Below are 17829 nucleotides of genomic sequence, written 5' to 3'. Positions count from 1 at the left end.
GTGCTGCCCAGCATGTTTCCCAGTGCCTTTAGAAACTTTCACTTTCTTATTGGCTTCCCACTCACCACCAGGAATTATGACAGGATGCAGACCTATCCCCTAGCAGGAAACATGGCCATGAGGTGTTCACCTTTGCTATCTGCTCATTTATGGGGTCACTAACGAGACAAATTAAGAGAATTTCTGCTCCTCAACTGTTCAAGAAAAACATTTCATAACAGACACTTTGCTTTTCTTTCTCTTTGTGCCTTACCTTGTACTTTACCTCATTGCCTATCCACTTACTTAGACTTTAAAGCTTCAGCTTAAATGAGGACTGAACTAGAGGCTGCTTCTGTGTTGAGGTTTTCAGACTACCATGATCTGCCCAGAGAGGAAATGGAAGGACAGCATCTGAGGATGAACTTATCCCTAGCTAAATAGAAGCTCTCGACTTCTCTTCAGGGTCATCCCAGGCTATATTCTGCCTGGGAAAACACAATTACTCTCCTTTTCTGCCATATACCTAGCCAGCCTACTGTTACATTTCTGGAATAGATTTCTAGATAATGTCCACAAGATGGTTTTGTTTCTATTTAAAGACAGAAAATAGGAGTGAATCTAATTGGTTAGGCAGATCCTTCTCAGTAGCAGCTGCCACTGCTTCTCCTCTACTCAGTGTGCTGCAGTATGCCTTTCTCTCCCATGTTTCTGTGAAAAAAAATCACGACCTTATTATCATGCTTATTTCCATCCCTCCAGTGCAAGTCAATCATGGGAACAATTAAGCAGTTCTGGAATTAGAAGTGACAATTAACAGAGAAACAAAGATAAGAATGGAATGGCAGGAAGGGAAAATTAAATGGGTTCTTTTTCCCCCTCCTCTTTGCTCCATGTATCATGCTTTTGTTGAAGAAATAATATAGTTCTGCCTTATTAGATGTCAGTTTATAAAATTTACTCTGTACTACCTAAAACCTACCCATATCCACACATTTTCTCCTACTTCTCCCCAGTGGTCCTTCTTCCAGTGAACCAAACCCATTTAAATGTATTACTTCTTGATATGTAATTCAAGGCTCTGGCTGCATCATATTTAAATATGTGCTTCAAATGCCACTTAACAGCTAGGGGATTCTGTGGGTTATCATGCTGTCTAGGCTGACAGGTCAGGATTTGACTTTCTGGCTGTGTTTATCAGTCTCCGGTCTGTTTTCCTGGGTAGCAAGAGCAGCTAGGGTTCTTTCTTGGCCACAGCAGGATACTCATTTGGAAACCAGAAAAAGTAAGGCATGCTCCATAACAATGAAAGTGGTTTTCTATACCCAAACTCCTAAAGTCTTTCCGGTCATGTTGCAAGCATGTTTTCTGCTTTATCTCCCTCATTTGGTCTCTTCTTCAGGCTAAATTAATTCTTTCATCCACCTACACTTTCTTCTCATTTATGGGTTCAACTCACTCTTTTCTGCTATCCTCCAGCTGTCCTTAATTTTTCCTGAAAAGCAGTGCCTGAAACTGGGCATAACATTTGGCTGAAGCCTCTTCTGTGCCAGGCGCACTGACAGAAGGCCCACTTGCTATGTGTTGATCACTAGCCTGTATATGCCAGAATGCCATTTGTCTTTTTCACCATAATGACACTGTTGATTTGTGCTGATCATGTCATTCACCATATTCCCAAGATACTTTCTAAATGGTTCTCAACTACGCCAGCTGTTGCTGGCCACTGGGCAGCTGTTTGTTTCTGCACATATTGAAGTTCATCCAGCTGTTCTCAGAATTTTCCGATTTATCAAGAGCATTTTCAGTTCCAATCCTGTCTCTAAGGATGCTTGCACCCCCTCTCCATTCCATGTCCATCTGCAGATTTAACAAGCATACTGTGTATTCCATCATCCATAGTGTAAACAGAAATGCTGGGAAAATTAGATGCAGATTCGGGATGGATATAATACTGCTTGGTACCTCTTCCATTCAGACAGGGAACCTCTGTAACTACTGTTTGAATATAGTTTTACAAAGTTTTGGTTTGTTTTTATTTTACACCCATGCTAAACTCTCTCCACCTTCTTTTGCTCATTCCTAAGAATGCTACAAAACACAGTACCAAAAGCTGAAGTAAAGTCAAAATATGCAACAGCTACTGCTTCTCCCCTGCACTAATACTCTTAAACCATTGTACTGGCTCCTCATTTGTCATCTCAGTGCTTAGAGCAAGTTAATGTTTTTCCAAGATGTTTTCCCTTCTCTTTTTCTTGTTGGAAGTTGAAGGTAAAGTTGCTGAGATTTTGCTCATCTCCTTTCTCCCTTCTTCACCTCTTTTAAATACAGATCATGTACTTACGCTATTCCTGTCACTGGTGGCTCACCAGTCCCCAGCTGTCCATCTTGAAAGTAACTGCTAACAAGACTGAGATTGTTTCAGGCAGGTTTTCACATATGTTAGACAGATGTTCATCAGGTTCAGCCAAATTATCAACATGTTACTCTTAAGTGCTGTCTAATCTGCTTGTTCAGGCTATTAGTGTTTTTAACGTTTATTTACTCTTGTTGATGTTAGCTGTACCAGCCACCTGCTCACCTTTCCAGTGGTAACTGAAAGGAAATGCTCAATTTGGCATTTTTGATCTCCTTTTCCCCTTTCCCTGTTGAGAAGAGTGGCTGCATTTCTTTGCTTTTTCTATTAATGTTAATGCAGTCAACTCATGATGTCTTGTACTGTTAGAAATGAAGAGGCAGTGGTTCCGTGTGTTTCTGTGGGGTACTCTATCCCTTCACAAGGAAACATGCCCTGCCATTTTAGAACTGCTGGACATAGGTTGTGACTGTATCAACATTGTTGGCTCACTGGATCAAAGCCTCCCCTGGCTACAAGCCCTCCATGTTCACCACGGGGCAGACTGAGCTTGTTAGGAAAAGCACTGGTGTGCGAACTGGCTCTGCTGGGGAGGCAGAAGCTCCTAAGAGGAACCTGCTTAGACACGTTAGGTTGTCACCATCTTGAGGAGGTGAAGCAGGCTGCACTAGGGAGAAGTAAGAGCCACTTGGAAATATTAGCTTACTGAAGCTGGCCTTGCCCATTATTAGCACTGAGAGAAAATGCCACTTGGGCCTCCTGGCACATGCTGACAATTAATGCAAATGTACTCTTGCTTTTCTCATTAGCTTTCTCATGGGCTGCCATTGGGTTTGGGATGTGGGATGCTGAGGTCAGGCTGTGCCCTGACCTTCTAGCGTGACTTCCTGCAGGCTTGATTGTCTTTCATATGTTGTGTGGGTGTCTGGCAGGGTGTGAGGCTGTTTTAAGGTTTTGTCCAGCTCCCTGGGGTACAGAGAGCTCACCTGAGCACCAGCCTGCCCTTTGATTGCTGACTGGTTTTTGTCTCAGTGAAGTACTGAAAGGAATTGCATTGTTTTCCTGCAAGTTCCTGTCCTCTTGTCTTCCTAATTCTGTTTCTGTTGTCTTCACTGCCTCACCTCTCCGGGACCAAAGTACTTGTGCGCATAAGCCTAAATACTTCTAAATACCCCAGAGTGCAACAGTGGCTCATTTATTAGGTTACTCTGAGCTAGAGTGCAAATAATAACAAGAATTACAAAACCTGTTTGTTTTTGATGGCAGTCTATCCATCCTCTCCTCCCCGCAAAAGGAATCAGTCAGTGGCTCACCTTCCAGGAAAAATGAGAAAAATGGTAGGCTGATTTTCCTTAACTGTTAGGATCATGGTGGTAACATTCTGATGTTATCTGAGTTTATTGCATTATTTAACACTGACTGAGTAAATGGATGGCAAAGTCATTACCAGCACAATTATCACCTAGTTATCAGCTTCACTGTTTGTGAGCCTTGGAGTCATGAGGGTGACACAGAATAAATTATGCCATCTTCATCTCAAAGAAGCTATGGTCCTAAAGCTGAGGCATATCAATGGGTATCTTTTCCTGGTAAGTATGTTCCAGCAATATAATTGTCAATACTGTAATCCAATATGTCAATCCAAGCACCATGACTGTTTGGCTGAAAATGTTGCTTTCCTTTAATAAGTAAACTTAATTTTGAGCCAAAATTACTTTTAATTTATTATTCAACTCAAACTGGTTTAACACACAAGAGCCAGGGACCTGGGTAAATGCTGTGTATGGTTCTGTTATTCATGTCCAGGTCAGTGGAACTCAAACACCCTGGTGACAAAGAGGGCCAGGCACATGCTGGGCTGCATTAAGAAGAGTGTTGCCAGCAGGCCAAGGGAGGTGATCCTTCCTTCTGCTCAGCGCTGATGAGACACTTCTGGAGTCCTGGGTCCACTTCTGAGCTCCCAAGTACAAGAGAGACATGAGCATACTGGAACGATTCCAGTGAAGGGCTAAGGGAAAGCAGCTAAAGGCTTTGAGCATCTGATGGAGAAGATGAGAGAGCTGGGGCTGTTCAGCCCCAAGAAGAGATGACCCCCTAAGTCTTCTCTTCAATGTGCTATCAAGGTGTATTAATACCTGATGGCAGGAACAAAGAGGATGAACCCAGGCTCTTCTCAATAGTGCCCAATGGCAGGACAGGAGGCAATGGGCACAAACAAAGACACAGACAATTCAATTTTAATACAAGAAACGACTTTTTTCATGGTGAGTGTTGTCAAATATCAGAACAGGTCACCCACAGAGGCTGTGGAGGCTCTATCCTTGGAGATAATCAAACTCCAACTAAACGTGGCCATGAGAAACCTAGAATTGCACTAGATGATCTCCAGAGCAGCCTATGTCAACCACTCTGTGTAACTAGAGAAGAGCAAACTATCTCGATTGTGATTCAGAGAAAACTCCAGGAACAAACTTGCCAACAAAGTTTTCAAGCTGACAAGCAGGTATTCTTTATTGCGGTGCCGGGAGACACGGGGGATAACTCCTCCTAACGTGTGTCTCCCTATTGCTACACAAGCCATCCTCATATAGTCCCTGGGCATACATACATATTCATGAGGCTACATATGGATTACATCATTTTCCAGAAAGCTCCCTGCATGCGTACAGAATTGTGGTGGTGGTCTCTGAGGGTCATTTACTTCTTCCAACAATCTTCATCACTTCTGGCAGCCTTTGAAGCACGCTCAGTAGATGCTTATACCAGTTTAATTGGTTCGTTAGCACCAGAAACATAATAATCCCCCTATCCTCCTACTTATCTGTTAGTTTACCCGTAGCCTATCCTGGACACCTGCTATTCCCAGATACTCCTTATCCCTGCGTCCTGTTTTTCTAGACTGTTTTTCTTAAGACCACATCAACTATAACGATTTATCTTGTGCCAGTATGTTCTCTATCTGTACTCTATTTTTTCTATGTATTATGCACCTCAGTAATTTTCCATTGCTACTGTTACAAAGCCATTGAACTTAACATTGCTTAAAACTAATTCTAAAGGTTTATAAATTCCATTTTGTGATTTTGTGTTCCCCTTGTTTCAACTGAGATGACTAAAAGAAGGGTGAGCCTATCTTACAAAACTGTGTTTATACACAAACAACATACACTAAGCTTGAGTTAAAGGAGGAAGGCTGAGAGGAGCCAAGACTTCTTCTATAAATTACATGAAAAAGTAGACGTTAAGGGAAGAACCATTGAGAGTAAAGAACTGCCATAAGATTAGCAGGTGTAACAAAGTATTATCTGACTATGAACAAAGACGTAAAATTAAGAAGAGTAAGTTTCTAAAGCAACACACCAATAAGAACACTGAATGTTTCTGAATGGGATTATTTGACATACTGTAGAAAGGGACCTGCCTTAGGTCTAGTGTTAATGATCAGGCAGAAGAGGCTGCTCTCTCAAGCAGCAAAATTTACATGGAGATCTGGGGTAAATCAGAGACTGTTACTAAGAAGTGCAGGCAGAGGCAGAGGCTGAGCTTCAAAGGAACCCACAGGTGTTTCCAGCTCTCTCTGATTCCCAGCTGAAATTAAGAAAACAAGGAAGATGAAAAGATTTTCAGGTAACTTTTCTTCCAGTATTCCTCTCCTTCCTGCACAGGATGAATCTTCCTTCCCTAAAAACAGATGTCCATTGTCACTTGTGAAGGGTGATGGTGCCCCAGCAGATTTCTCTTCTAGAAATATTAAAGTTGAAAATGCTTAAAAAGAAAGTAGGAGGAAACTGACAGACTTATATGTGTCTCAAAAGAGATGAGTTAGACATGTCAGAGAGTATAGTGCTGAAAAACAAACCAGTCAAGAACAGCTGACAGTGTGTTGTGGAGCTTGCCAAGGAGGAATACTGGTTCCTACTTTCGTACTTGGCTGGTAAGACTAAAACTGAGTGGTTTAAAAAGTTCCTACACTCCCAGAAGGAGTTTGTAGCAAAGCATGAACTGTTACAGAATGATTTCACAGGGACTGAGGTACCAGAGCAGTTTGTAAGCTGGTTAAGGCAAAAAAAACAAACAAAAAAAAAGGTGGAAATGTTGAATGTTACAGGAAAATGGCATGGGTTTAGGCAAAATCATCTCTTTCTGCTTGCAGAGGCATGATCCCACGTGCTGCTTAGTTGCACATTTGTATGACACACCTATGATGTTCTCCAAAACCTGGAGCCCAAAGCCATTTGCCATTGTTTACCCTTCCCTCCATTGTCACATTGAAATGTGGTAGGTATACAGTAAAGCAGGATCTTTCACGATAGTGATCGGAGCGCGGAAAAATCACTGTTGGTCAGCAGCTCTGTAGGAGCCACATATTCAGCATCTTGTCCTGCAGCACATTTGAGATCATTTGCAAAAGAAGCTGCCTTCTCTATACATGCTGTAGCTTACCTGTTTATGCACAAACAGTTGCTGCACTCTGGCTGGCCTCTTGTGGCGGGTGGGATGGGGAGTGAACTTGACCAGTCAAGCACATCTACCTTGCAGAGTTGCTTGAGTTGCTGCCCTGAGGAAAGCACTAACAATCTTATCAGCACTCACAGCCAAATGTGAGAGTGAGAGTAAGATACTGGATTCATATAAATGAGTAATGGAACTTAATGAAAGCAGATGGGGTTCAGCAAACTAAGAAGTGACTAGGCTAGTGTGGGCTGGAGAACTGGCATTTCATGTAGATGAGAGTAATTTTTTAAAGAATTTCTCATTCACTGTGGTTCTTATGGCCAGGTTTTCATCTTCTCTAAGATGTCAGCTGCTTTATCAAGGGTGTTTTACAGAGAATTAAACAGTGATGCTTGCAGGACCAAGGAAGAGGTGGCTGCTGGCAGAGAAAACAGAGGTCAGGCTTCACTATAACAGCCATCCCAACCAGAAACTGGCAAAGAAATGATCAAACAAATAAGGTATTTCTTGTACACCTCCAACATGCTACCACAGTTTTTCAAGAACAGTTATGCAGAATAAGGGAAGTGAGGCCACAAATTCATCCAGTCTACTTGTGGATAGAACTGTTGGAGAAGTTGCATTATCCATGTTCCACTGGATTCTATGTGGTACTGTCTGCCATGCAGCTAACCAACTTGTCAAAAAAGCTGGCTACTTCCTACCTTGGTAAATATCCTCAAGCAACTTTTCTCCTATGCCTCTGGGCTGAAACACCAGAGTAAAAGAAGGAATGGGAGAAAAGAGAAGAGGTAAAGTGCAGTATTATAGCAAGGTAACAGCTTGATCTTACGATTTTGAAAGCATTTTTTTTCCCCAGAAAACATTTCCTCCAGAAACAATTTGAATCAATATAATTTTTGTGAGGTAATGTAACTCTGGTACAAAGTTTAGTAGAAAGCTGCTAACCAGCAGTAACAGTAATCTGCCCTTTGATTAAATGGTTAAAATTTCTATCAGCCTTGGTTTGAATTAAGTATATTCACAAAGCGAAAAACTGACATAGTCCTTTACCTACCGAAGAGGCTTGTTTTGAGAAAGTTAATCTTAGGAATAGAGCAGTTTGAAGTGAGGCCAGCAGCACTCTAGGGAAAAAGTTGCCATGACAGAGGAACACACAGCACAAGTCACCTAAGAGACATTTTCTTTCTCTTGCCCAAGCTTATTACTCACAGCTAGTATGTGTAACTATGAGATTATAAGTACGATTTTAACTGCTGTATTCCTTAGCTAGAGTTTCTCAATGTATTTGTATATGGCCTCTCTGAGCTAACAGTTGCTTTAAAGTTGCTTTAAAGAATACAACATGCTCTAAGGACAACTGCTTCCAAGCCTTGAAATGATCTGTTGAAGTCAGTAGAGATAGACAGGATAATTTATACATATGGAAAGATTTTCTGTAAAGGTTTAAGCAAGATATTCAACAATAAGTTGAGCTGTAATGTAGTAACAGTCTTCTGCCACACCAATCTGTGTCATCTTTGTTTTCTGCTAGTCTTTTTGATGACTAGTACATCCTACATTCTTGTTGAATGTGAACCTTCTTCTTGCAGATGATAAAAATACAGAATTCATGTTATTAACGTGACAATCTGGATTCTCATGATATTTCTCACTGCATACTGTCAGGAGGAATGGCATGAACTTCAACAAAATAATACATTCTGACAATAACTGTTTTAGAGCACCTTCTGTATGTGCAGGTATGTAGTTGTTAATTTTGATGATTGTACAGAAGCACCAGAAAATCTGTGCCTGTGATTCACTCGATTTTATGTGACTACAGGTTGTAGAAGAAATATTTGAAGCTATATGCAACAGCTTTCTGGTACTTGGTATTTCTGAAGGAAATTAAGGTAAGAAATATTCCTAAACTTTAGCACATAAGATAAATGTACGTTAACTATTGTTTTAAATGTGTTATCTCCCAATGCCTTTTGCCAGTTTTTTCCCAGTGCGTCTGAGACACTTAACCCTTTTTAGCTTCCAGGGATTTATGTTCCTTATGAGACTTTTCTCTGTCTTCTTGCTCACATATTAAAACCCAACAAACCTAACGAACTTTGTGGGCTAAAAGCATCATTCATTTTTCTTTATTCAATCACTTGTTATACAACTTATTATACAACTTGTTATACAACAATATTCAATCACTTGTATACAACTCTACAAATCACTTGCAAATGCAAAGACCACGAGACTGGAAGATTTAACACTGGGAAGAAAGGTGTATTAGAAATTGCTCATATTTGGTGGTTCAGGAGCAGGTTAAGTTTTCAGTCTCTGCTTTCACTTATTAAAATTAGGACTATGACCGTGTGTGTGTAAAGTGTTTCCCTCAGTTTTTTTGGTGGCTGAGCAGTAAACCAAACTGCAGAGCTATAAGCACTATCTGATTTTGGTTTTAGTGTGTTCCCAGTTCTGCTTCTGGTCCTACTGGTGAGACAAGCCCTTCCATGTATCCCAGTGTTCCTACTGTGACTTTATGTCTTCTAGTTAACCATAAAGGAGCAAGCCTCTTTCTTCCTACAGTGTCCCCAGGTTACAAGACAGCAGTGTCAATGTGTTACCTGTATTTGCACTTGCTCAAATATCTCTGTGTAGTCAGAAGAGAAAAGCAGACAGCTTTTGGGACAGACATATGAGTCCTTTCTCAGGTTTCCCTTAATGTACTATGTGAGTTACACCAATAGACATCAAACATCTGGCTACAACTGGAGCACTTTGACAAAAGCATTATTGTAAAAACAAAAAAAAACACCCCCTCCAAACCCCAACCTTCACTAACTTATTCTTATTTATAAACTTTAGCCCTAATTATTAAATGATTAAAATGTCTGGGGAGGGGAAAAAGATCAGTCTGTAACTTACTGGTGAATTATTTTCCCACCTCTCACTTTGACAGTTACATGTAAGGAGTGATAATTCTTGTCTGACTTAACAGGCAGTTGCCTATTTTCTTCTTTCTGATTTTTCACTATGCTGAAGGATGACACTTGAAATCCTTCATTTGGGAACAAAATGTATTTGTACCTCCTCTTGGGCACTCAGAACAGTGATTGTGGAATACAACTAAATTCTTATAGGTAAAAAATGAAGTTGCATTCTGATTCTGCACACTGATACGGTGCAAGGGAATTGTCATTGACTCTTCCTGTAATAACTGAGGGGTAGAAAAAGTCATTCCTCCATATCTGTTGACAAAATAATTACCCATTAATTTATAGGCAAGAGAAGGGAAGAGGGAGCAGGCATTGCAAGCACTAAATCCTTCAGGAAGAAGAGCTAGTTGGTTAAGTAAGTGTGTTGTGCTGAGAATGACATTGGCAGAGCCAAAATCCAAATGATCACCTCTGGGTTTTGAACAAATCTATGAGTGGTAGCATAAGTAAGACTTCCATCACAGCACAAAAAGTATGATTTTCCTGGAGCCAAACTGAAACACGAATCTGTAATCTTTTCACTGTGTTAAACATTTTTTGATGTTAAACTTTTTTCAGTGGTGGTTTTTCCTCTCTTTATTCAGAGTGAGTATGACCTGTGCATGATGATGCTTCTGGACACTGTGTGTAGCACAATACAAGGTAGCATCTGGTTGTCAATATTAGATCCTTTCCTCGATGATGCTACAGAGAAAATAAGTATTTGAAGTCAGATATGGGCACTTCCTCAGCTTATCTTTGACATAGGAGATCTAGTGCTTGCCCTTTGCTTCCTTGCTTACAACAGTTTCTGCAGGAGAAATCCACAGTAGACAAATCTGAGATAGCAGCTCCTACAAAATAAGCAGAGAATTAGCTGAATAGGCTCTGCTGGATTTCAGAAGCAACAAACTTACTGTCTGTTTTCCTCCTTGGTAGGGCTGCATCAGGTTTTGTGCCAGCTTTGCTGCAGAAATGCTGCTGTACAGAGGGTGACACTGGCCTCAGGCTGCCAGGAGTAGTGCCACACATCCCTTCTCCTTGCTTCTCCACCAGTGACAACTTAATTTTGGCAAATTCAGGAGGTATCAGGAATGATGTGCTTCACTGTGGAAGTAGAAAGTGAGCACAGAGGAGATGTCAAGCCCCAAGTGCAGAGCCATCCCTGACTGGCCCTGCCCAGGCTCCTGCAGAACCTCTTCACACCCTGCCCATGGCACAGGACCCCATTTCAGCCCAGCCTGGACGTGTCAGTCCCTGCCCATTTCTGTATCTTGTCCTTTTGTATCTTTCTTCTTTTTACATTTCTTACTCAAAATCTAGCCTCTTCTGCTCCTGATAGCTTTTTAGGCTGGTGTTCTCCATCAAACCAGAGCCAATCCTTTGGATTTACTCTGGGGATTTCACCCTAGTTATCCACTCTCTTTGGCACTGAGCTGGAGAGCTCTTGTGTGATATTGACAATCTGTTGAAATGAAAGTGAAAGGTAATGATGAATGTGGCACAGTTGACAGCATAAGTGCTTTTTGTCTAGGATGAGTAACACACTGCTCAGTGGCAAAGCACCTGAAAAGATTGTGCAAAACAAGGGCTTTGCTTTAGTCTGAGTCATCATATTTTCTGGCTGTAACACAAGGAGAGAATCTTCCATATTCTTTTTAATCCATAACAAACCTTTAATCTATTTACAATTGGAAAGAACTTTGAGTGACTCTAAATCTTGCCATAGGGTTTTTTTTTTGTTCATGTCTGTCCATATTAGCTCTTAGTCTCACAAGCAGCTCATTCAGAAGCTTTCGTCAGAACTGAACTTTACTGAAAATGCAATTTTCAAAACAGTGCCAGAACCTGTAGCAAAGGAAATAAATATACTGTGACATGACTTCACATTTTACTCTTTTTCATGCATTCCTATAGACTGTGAAGGCTTAAGTCAAAGGGATGGGAACAATGTCTTCAAAGGCTTCAGAAATACAGGCACCCAGGAGAGATATGCAGGTTCTCATGTAGAAAGTCGGTACTGCTGTGGAGAGAAACAAAGAGTAAGTGTGGCAAATGCTGCCAACCCCTCTAGCAGTAACTACATGGGTAAACTAAAGCAAAACCAAGTAAATACAGTTATTGAAGTTTTTTAAATGTTGGATCTTGGAGGGAAGGCCAAAGGATTAGACCTTGTAAATGGCATGTTCTAGGCAAAAATCCTTCTCCTTTCTTAGTATAGGTTTTTTATTACCTCCCTATCTTTTGTACCAGTCACACTGGGAGACATGGTTTAGCTCTGAGCAAGACAAATGTTTTCTTTTGTCATTCCTGACTCACCCCCACCAAAGAGCTTATGTCATCACGGAGAAGTCTCCTGACCACACAGGCTGCAGCCTGCATTATTTTATTTCAGACTGTCACTTTTGCTGGGGTGTTGGTTTTGTTCCCTGTTATGGAGGAAACAAAGCTTGTGCTTCTGATTGCCTGTGTCCTGTCCCCTAAGACAGGACTTAGTTTGACTTCTTTGTTTTGACTAGCTTGTTCTTAGACTTTCTGAGGCTCCCCATCTTTTTTTGTACTGATCCAGTGTTTCCATGCCTCTGTTGTATGCCTCGATCTTTTATATCACAGTTTCCAAATCTCCTTATTCCTGCTCCAAGCTCTGATCTGACTTGCTGCCCTCAGTGTCTGGCCTTACAGTTGTATAATTTTAAAGCTCTAACCTTCAGGCTTGAAAACCGAAGATATTAAGCAGGAGATCTCACCTACCATCTTTCCTGTTCTTGACAACTCTACTGTCTGAACATGAAGAATTAAGAATTCACTCTTTCACTAAGCTGCTGGTTCTGCTTTGTACCCCTGCCTTTTTCTTGTGTTACTCTAACTAGACTAGATTGCTTTAGAGGACTTTGCTGTCTTTGCAGTTTTTGTTTCCAGTGTATTTAGTGTGTACACATTACAATATTTACACTGTCCTTTGAAACACAGTTTGGGTGATTCTGCAGTTAAGATACTGGAGTGTGAGACTGATGTTTTGCTAGTGTAAGCAGGAAGATAATTAACAGTGACCCAGTACTCTACACATCTCTACTTGCCTACAAAGAGAGAATTCATGTTACCATGGGATAAAGTCAAACAGGCAAGAGCTTAAGATGAATCAGAGGCATAGTGTGGAATATCTATAAACCACATATACACAGATTTTATCTAGGCTGCAACGACTGATTTTTGTGCAAGCTTTTATAAATATTTTAGACATAAGAGTGAAAAATATGACATTTTGTCTTCTGTCAAAGGACTGAAAGGGGATAATGGTAAACACCTTAGGACAATTTAAAGGATTTCCTTGTAGATTTGACAGCTATATATAAAAATCCAATACCCTATAAACCTGTCCAGTTCTGGATAGCAATCTGTTTCCAGAGAAGACAGGGAATTTGCACTATCCTAGTGCCATTTTTCTAGCTTTGCACAGAAACTAGCAATCAAAATCTGAGTCATTTGCATACATAAGGTGCTACTGGGATCCTAAGACCAAAATTTTTGTCTTTCCATGGACCACCTGTAGTCCTTTCTATGTATAAGGAAACAATCCTGGGATTGTGGGCAGCGGAAAAAAAAATTAGTAAAGTCTTTTGAAATCCTTTTTGTCTTTCTTAATGTCTTTAAACACCCCCGAACATTGGTTAGTAGATGTTAGAGTATCTGGTAGAATTTTTGAGACCTGATGAGAGGAGGGGAAGTAAGAATACTGAACTATATGCAAAGAACTAAGCTGTCCACTTACATTATTGTGTTATCTATGTGTCTCAGTATGTAAGAAGTGTATAGTTGCTTCAGTATTTTCATTTAGCAAGCAGAGAAAAAGAAGCTGCTGTTTTAATGAAGGGAGAAAGTGATTGATTGAATCCTGTTTGCTTCTCACAGAGAAGCAAATTCTTCCTTATTTTGTGTCACTGAGCATTCAGACCTGGAGTCACTTTGCTGTAATTGAGCGGGCTTGGATTATGCCCTGTTAGAGTAACGTTCGGCCTCTGGATGTGTGTAATAATCTTCATTATATGTAGCAACTAGCTGCTCACATCTAACTTTGTATATGATCTGGAAAAGATATTTCTAAAACTGTTGTTCTCGTTTGTTCTGTTCTAGACTGAAGAATTGCTTCGAAACAGCTCTGCGGATAAGCCAGACTCCAGAAGATAAAACAGGTGAGGAACAGGACAGTTCTGAGTCAAGCAGAGAAGAAATATGGCACAAATTACGGTAATAACATGTTCTAAATTGTCAGAAGGAAAGTTATTCAAAAGTTACTTCAGCTGTTTAGATTTTTCCTGATCAAAATGTACTGTCATCTAATGAAGTAAGATGACATCTTTCTTATACTACTTTCACTCCAGGCCTTATCTGAAACCAGTAGATGTCAGTGGAAGACTTTCTAATACTGAAGAAACCAAGGGAACTGCCAAATCATCTCTTTGAGTGTGTGCCTGATTCTGTCACTGTCAAATTCACAGCACTCTGGTGCGTTAAAGGTGTCACAGGATAGTACATGAAGCCCTTCATGGCAGAAATGGGGTAACTAGATTTCATGCTTATTATGGGAAGGTTAAGGCCTGAATCACATGTTTTTATGTGCCCTTCCTAAGTTTCTTTTCAGCCTTCAGTTATCAGTTCTGGATGCTCTAGTTATCCACACAATAGTCCAGTCTCTCTTGGATACTTGCCAGGTACTTTAGTTCAGTAACAGCAATAAGAGTTGCAGTTTCTTTATGTGCTACTTAAGAAACAAATGTCTTTTGATAAGGCTTTTGATCATGGAATCTGGATTGTCACTTTTGAATAAGATAAAACACATAAATATGGAAAGTTGTGAAAGAGCAAAAGGAAAAGCTGACTGATAGTGGATTAGGAAATCCTGAGAAATGCCATCAGGGTAGAGCATAGTATAACTAGTGTGCCTGTAATACACTTGCATATTTGCCTTTACTGAAAACCTGTATTCAAAGGATAGTTCTCTTCCAGAGCATGAGAACAAACCAGTTAGCAAATTATAACATGGTAAATAAGGAAATAGCTGTTTAAATGATGATATAAATGCCTTCTGCATTTCCTCTTTGAGGAAAGACGAAGATCTAAATCTGCTTTTTGTGTGTCTCTGGGTCCTGCTCCAGGTTATGGACAGTTGTTAGCTTCACCATGGTCAGTGCCTCTTGCTAACTCACTTTTACAAGCACAACTTCAGTAAGAATAAACTTGAATAACTAAACCAACTTCTGTTTTTTTTTGTTGCTTTGTTTCCTTTTGTTTTCTTTCTCTCCTCAGCAATTAAACTGGCACAATTTCCTTCCTAGTGTAACTGTCTTCCTGTCAATGAATGTATGCCTGAATGAAGCTGTCCTGATTATGTTTGTTTCTACAGCATGGTACATGTTTTGAATTCCAGAGTTTAGCAGCCAAACACTAAAAAAGCCCATAAAATCAGTCATTGGCTCTGGGTCTCCCGCAGGACTAATGAATAAAACAATCAGAACGCTCTAGGACAAGGTATATCTGAGGAATAATTTTGCATAAAATGATCTAAGAGACATTTAAACAATAGGTAAAGTTTTCTCCCCTTCTCCTCCTTACCAGGTACTAATTCAAAAAATACTTAGTTAACCTCAAACTTCCCCTCCCAGCCTGCCTCAATTATGCATTGAGGAATCAAAACCAGTCAAGTCAGAAAGATACAAATGTTGCCCTTCTTCTTTTTGTGTTAAAGTTGTGTTTAGAAGCCCAAGCCAAGAAATTTGAACCAAACACACTAATGTGCTGGTACAAGGCTCCGCAAATGTGTTTTGCTGGTTGTTTTGTTTGTTTGGTTTGGTGTTTTTTCATGAGGTGCAGTGCTTAGCAATTTAAAAAGTCTTCAATCCAAGTTAATGTAAAATGAGAACTTCCCAGTTTTCCCAGGGGAAAAAAATGGAGATCTGATTATTTTAAAACTGGAATATAATATTTTCTTGATCTTTTCTAAAAAAGAAGGCATCATTTCCTTCTCTCCAGGTAGTGTTTCTGCAAGGCTGTCCCAGGACCAGTAGATATTCTGATCTGCAGCAGAGGGATACGCTATCATTTTCAGTGCCTCACACGAAAGGACAGCATCTTTGAGAAGCTAGTGGCTCTTAGCCCCTGGGACAGGGGGTTTCAGAAGCATGGTCAAGCAGTTCTCTACATGAAGAAGTGCACCACTCAATTTGGGCTCATGCTCTCTTCCTCCAGTCTGCCTCTCTTTTCATCGAAGCTGTCTGCTCTCACTGGATCTATTGACTGTGCACTGGTACTGCACCACAGACCAGAGGGAGGCAGAGCTGGGGGTGGCTGCCCATGACAAGCTGCTTGGTGAGTAGGAAATTTAGATGTCCTGGGATCACAACAGGCAGTCTTTAATCATCAAAACATCGTCATTACCCATCACAGGGGCCTAGCTCTGAATCTGACAGTATGACACAAACCCATTATGTTGCCAGTTTGGCTAATGAATAACTGCAGGCTCAAAAGCTCCTCTCAACTCCAGGGCAGCCCCTAAGTCACTAGGATTTTGCAGACGTGTTCAATGCAGTCAGACAAGACATGGTGCACCATTAGGAGTTCTCATACAGCAGAGACAGACCAGTCACTTCCTCTCCCCCTTCTCACTCCTTTTGCAGGTGCCTTTCCTCCCTCCTTCCTTCTACTCTCTGCCTAGTCTGCAATCACAGAGCCTCAGAGATGGAACCCTGCACACTGGTATCTTTCCTGGCTGCTCTGCTTTCAATAGCTCTCCTTGCAGACAATCACCAAGAGGTGCACCAAGTTGTGGGAGACAGATAAACCAGCATGTCAACAGGGAAAAAGAGTAGTTTATTTGTATTAGTCTAAACCCTTGGAGTAAGGGGCACTATTATTCTATGCATGTAGCTTCCCTCATTCCCCAGATGAAGAGCTGGCAAGACCCTATAATACAGCTCCAGCTGCAGCAGCATGGATACTGACAGGCTGCAGATGAGCTTGCTGACAAGCTGTGTAAAGCTGAAAAGGTCTTTGACTCGAATAAGAACCTGGCTGGGCAGGAGCATAAGCTGGCCATTTAGGATCTCATAGGATCATGTTATTGACTTGTTTTAGTGAGGTGAATGGGTGAGGTGACAGTGAAGTTGGTCTGTAAAGTTCTGAAGTGCATTTTCTGGACTCTCCTAAGGGAGTGCAGCATGTTTATTCTGCTTCTTGCATACTGTTATCTGTTCTCTGTGCTAGGATGCAGTGATTTCCTCCTTGGCTGTATTCCCACTGTACTTTGAGCCTGACCATATTTATGCATGAAGTGCTAAAAGGCCTACATTGGGGTGACTGTGAAAGTTGAGGGGCACATCTTGTGTGCCAGTGTTCATACTGGTGGAAGTGAAGTGTGGGCACAAGGGGTGTGTGTGCCAGTGGAACTGGGGGAAATGTTGTGGGTGTTCCTTGTCTCTACTGTTTGGTGTGGTTAACTCAGGCTTATACCTTAGTATGCCTACTGAAAGCACTAGATGCCTTAAATGCCTACTAGCTTTGCACTGCCAGCTCTGTCCTTTAAATTGTGCATATATTTTTACATTCCCAGAAACATGTAGCAGACATTAGGTAGAGAGGCTAGCAGAAAAACCATTTTCTGTTTCTGAACAGCTTGAATCTATGAGGTGTAAAGTTCCTGATTAATGGCAGGAAATGAACACTGGACAGTCCTCATTCCCTTTGAAATTCCATTTCAAGATGCTAAAATAACCAAACAGTACTGCAGGTTATTCATTGGGGTATATGAATGACCATAGCTGTGAACATACTGCGGACAGACAGGTCAGCTCTGTGTCTGGACTGAAAAAGAGGTCTGTGATGGATTATTGGTATCAAGTAATTGATTTTTAATAGAAGTACAAATATTAACATGAACACTTGTTTATAGAATGAGGCTGTTTTGGTTTTTGTTTTTTTTTGTAATTCACTAGGTTCCATCATTACTGGTTGAGCTCTCATTGCTGTTGGTGGCATACAAATCAAACAGTGGGAGACAGGCTTGTACTGAATGTTGGGCAATCCAAG

The 17829-nt window shown here is 40.9% G+C and overlaps 1 protein-coding gene across 1 annotated transcript; it reads left to right on the top strand.

Annotated features, from left to right (window-relative positions):
* The first annotated feature begins 5946 nt into the window (after positions 1-5946).
* C3H6orf118 (chromosome 3 C6orf118 homolog) lies at positions 5947-17514 on the top strand. Its single transcript, XM_034060764.1, is given in 11 exon segments — positions 5947-6077; positions 6079-6378; positions 7968-7989; positions 8565-8665; positions 8667-8685; positions 10356-10396; positions 10398-10413; positions 11668-11792; positions 13882-13995; positions 14390-14459; positions 17374-17514. Coding segments are annotated over 11 exon segments (1080 nt in total).
* Positions 17515-17829: the final 315 nt, after the last annotated feature.

Source organism: Melopsittacus undulatus, chromosome 3 (assembly GCF_012275295.1).
Source record: "Melopsittacus undulatus isolate bMelUnd1 chromosome 3, bMelUnd1.mat.Z, whole genome shotgun sequence".
Classification (NCBI taxonomy): domain Eukaryota; kingdom Metazoa; phylum Chordata; class Aves; order Psittaciformes; family Psittaculidae; genus Melopsittacus; species Melopsittacus undulatus.
The sequence above is the reverse complement of the archived record's forward strand: the minus strand, read 5'-3'. Positions and strand labels throughout refer to the sequence as shown.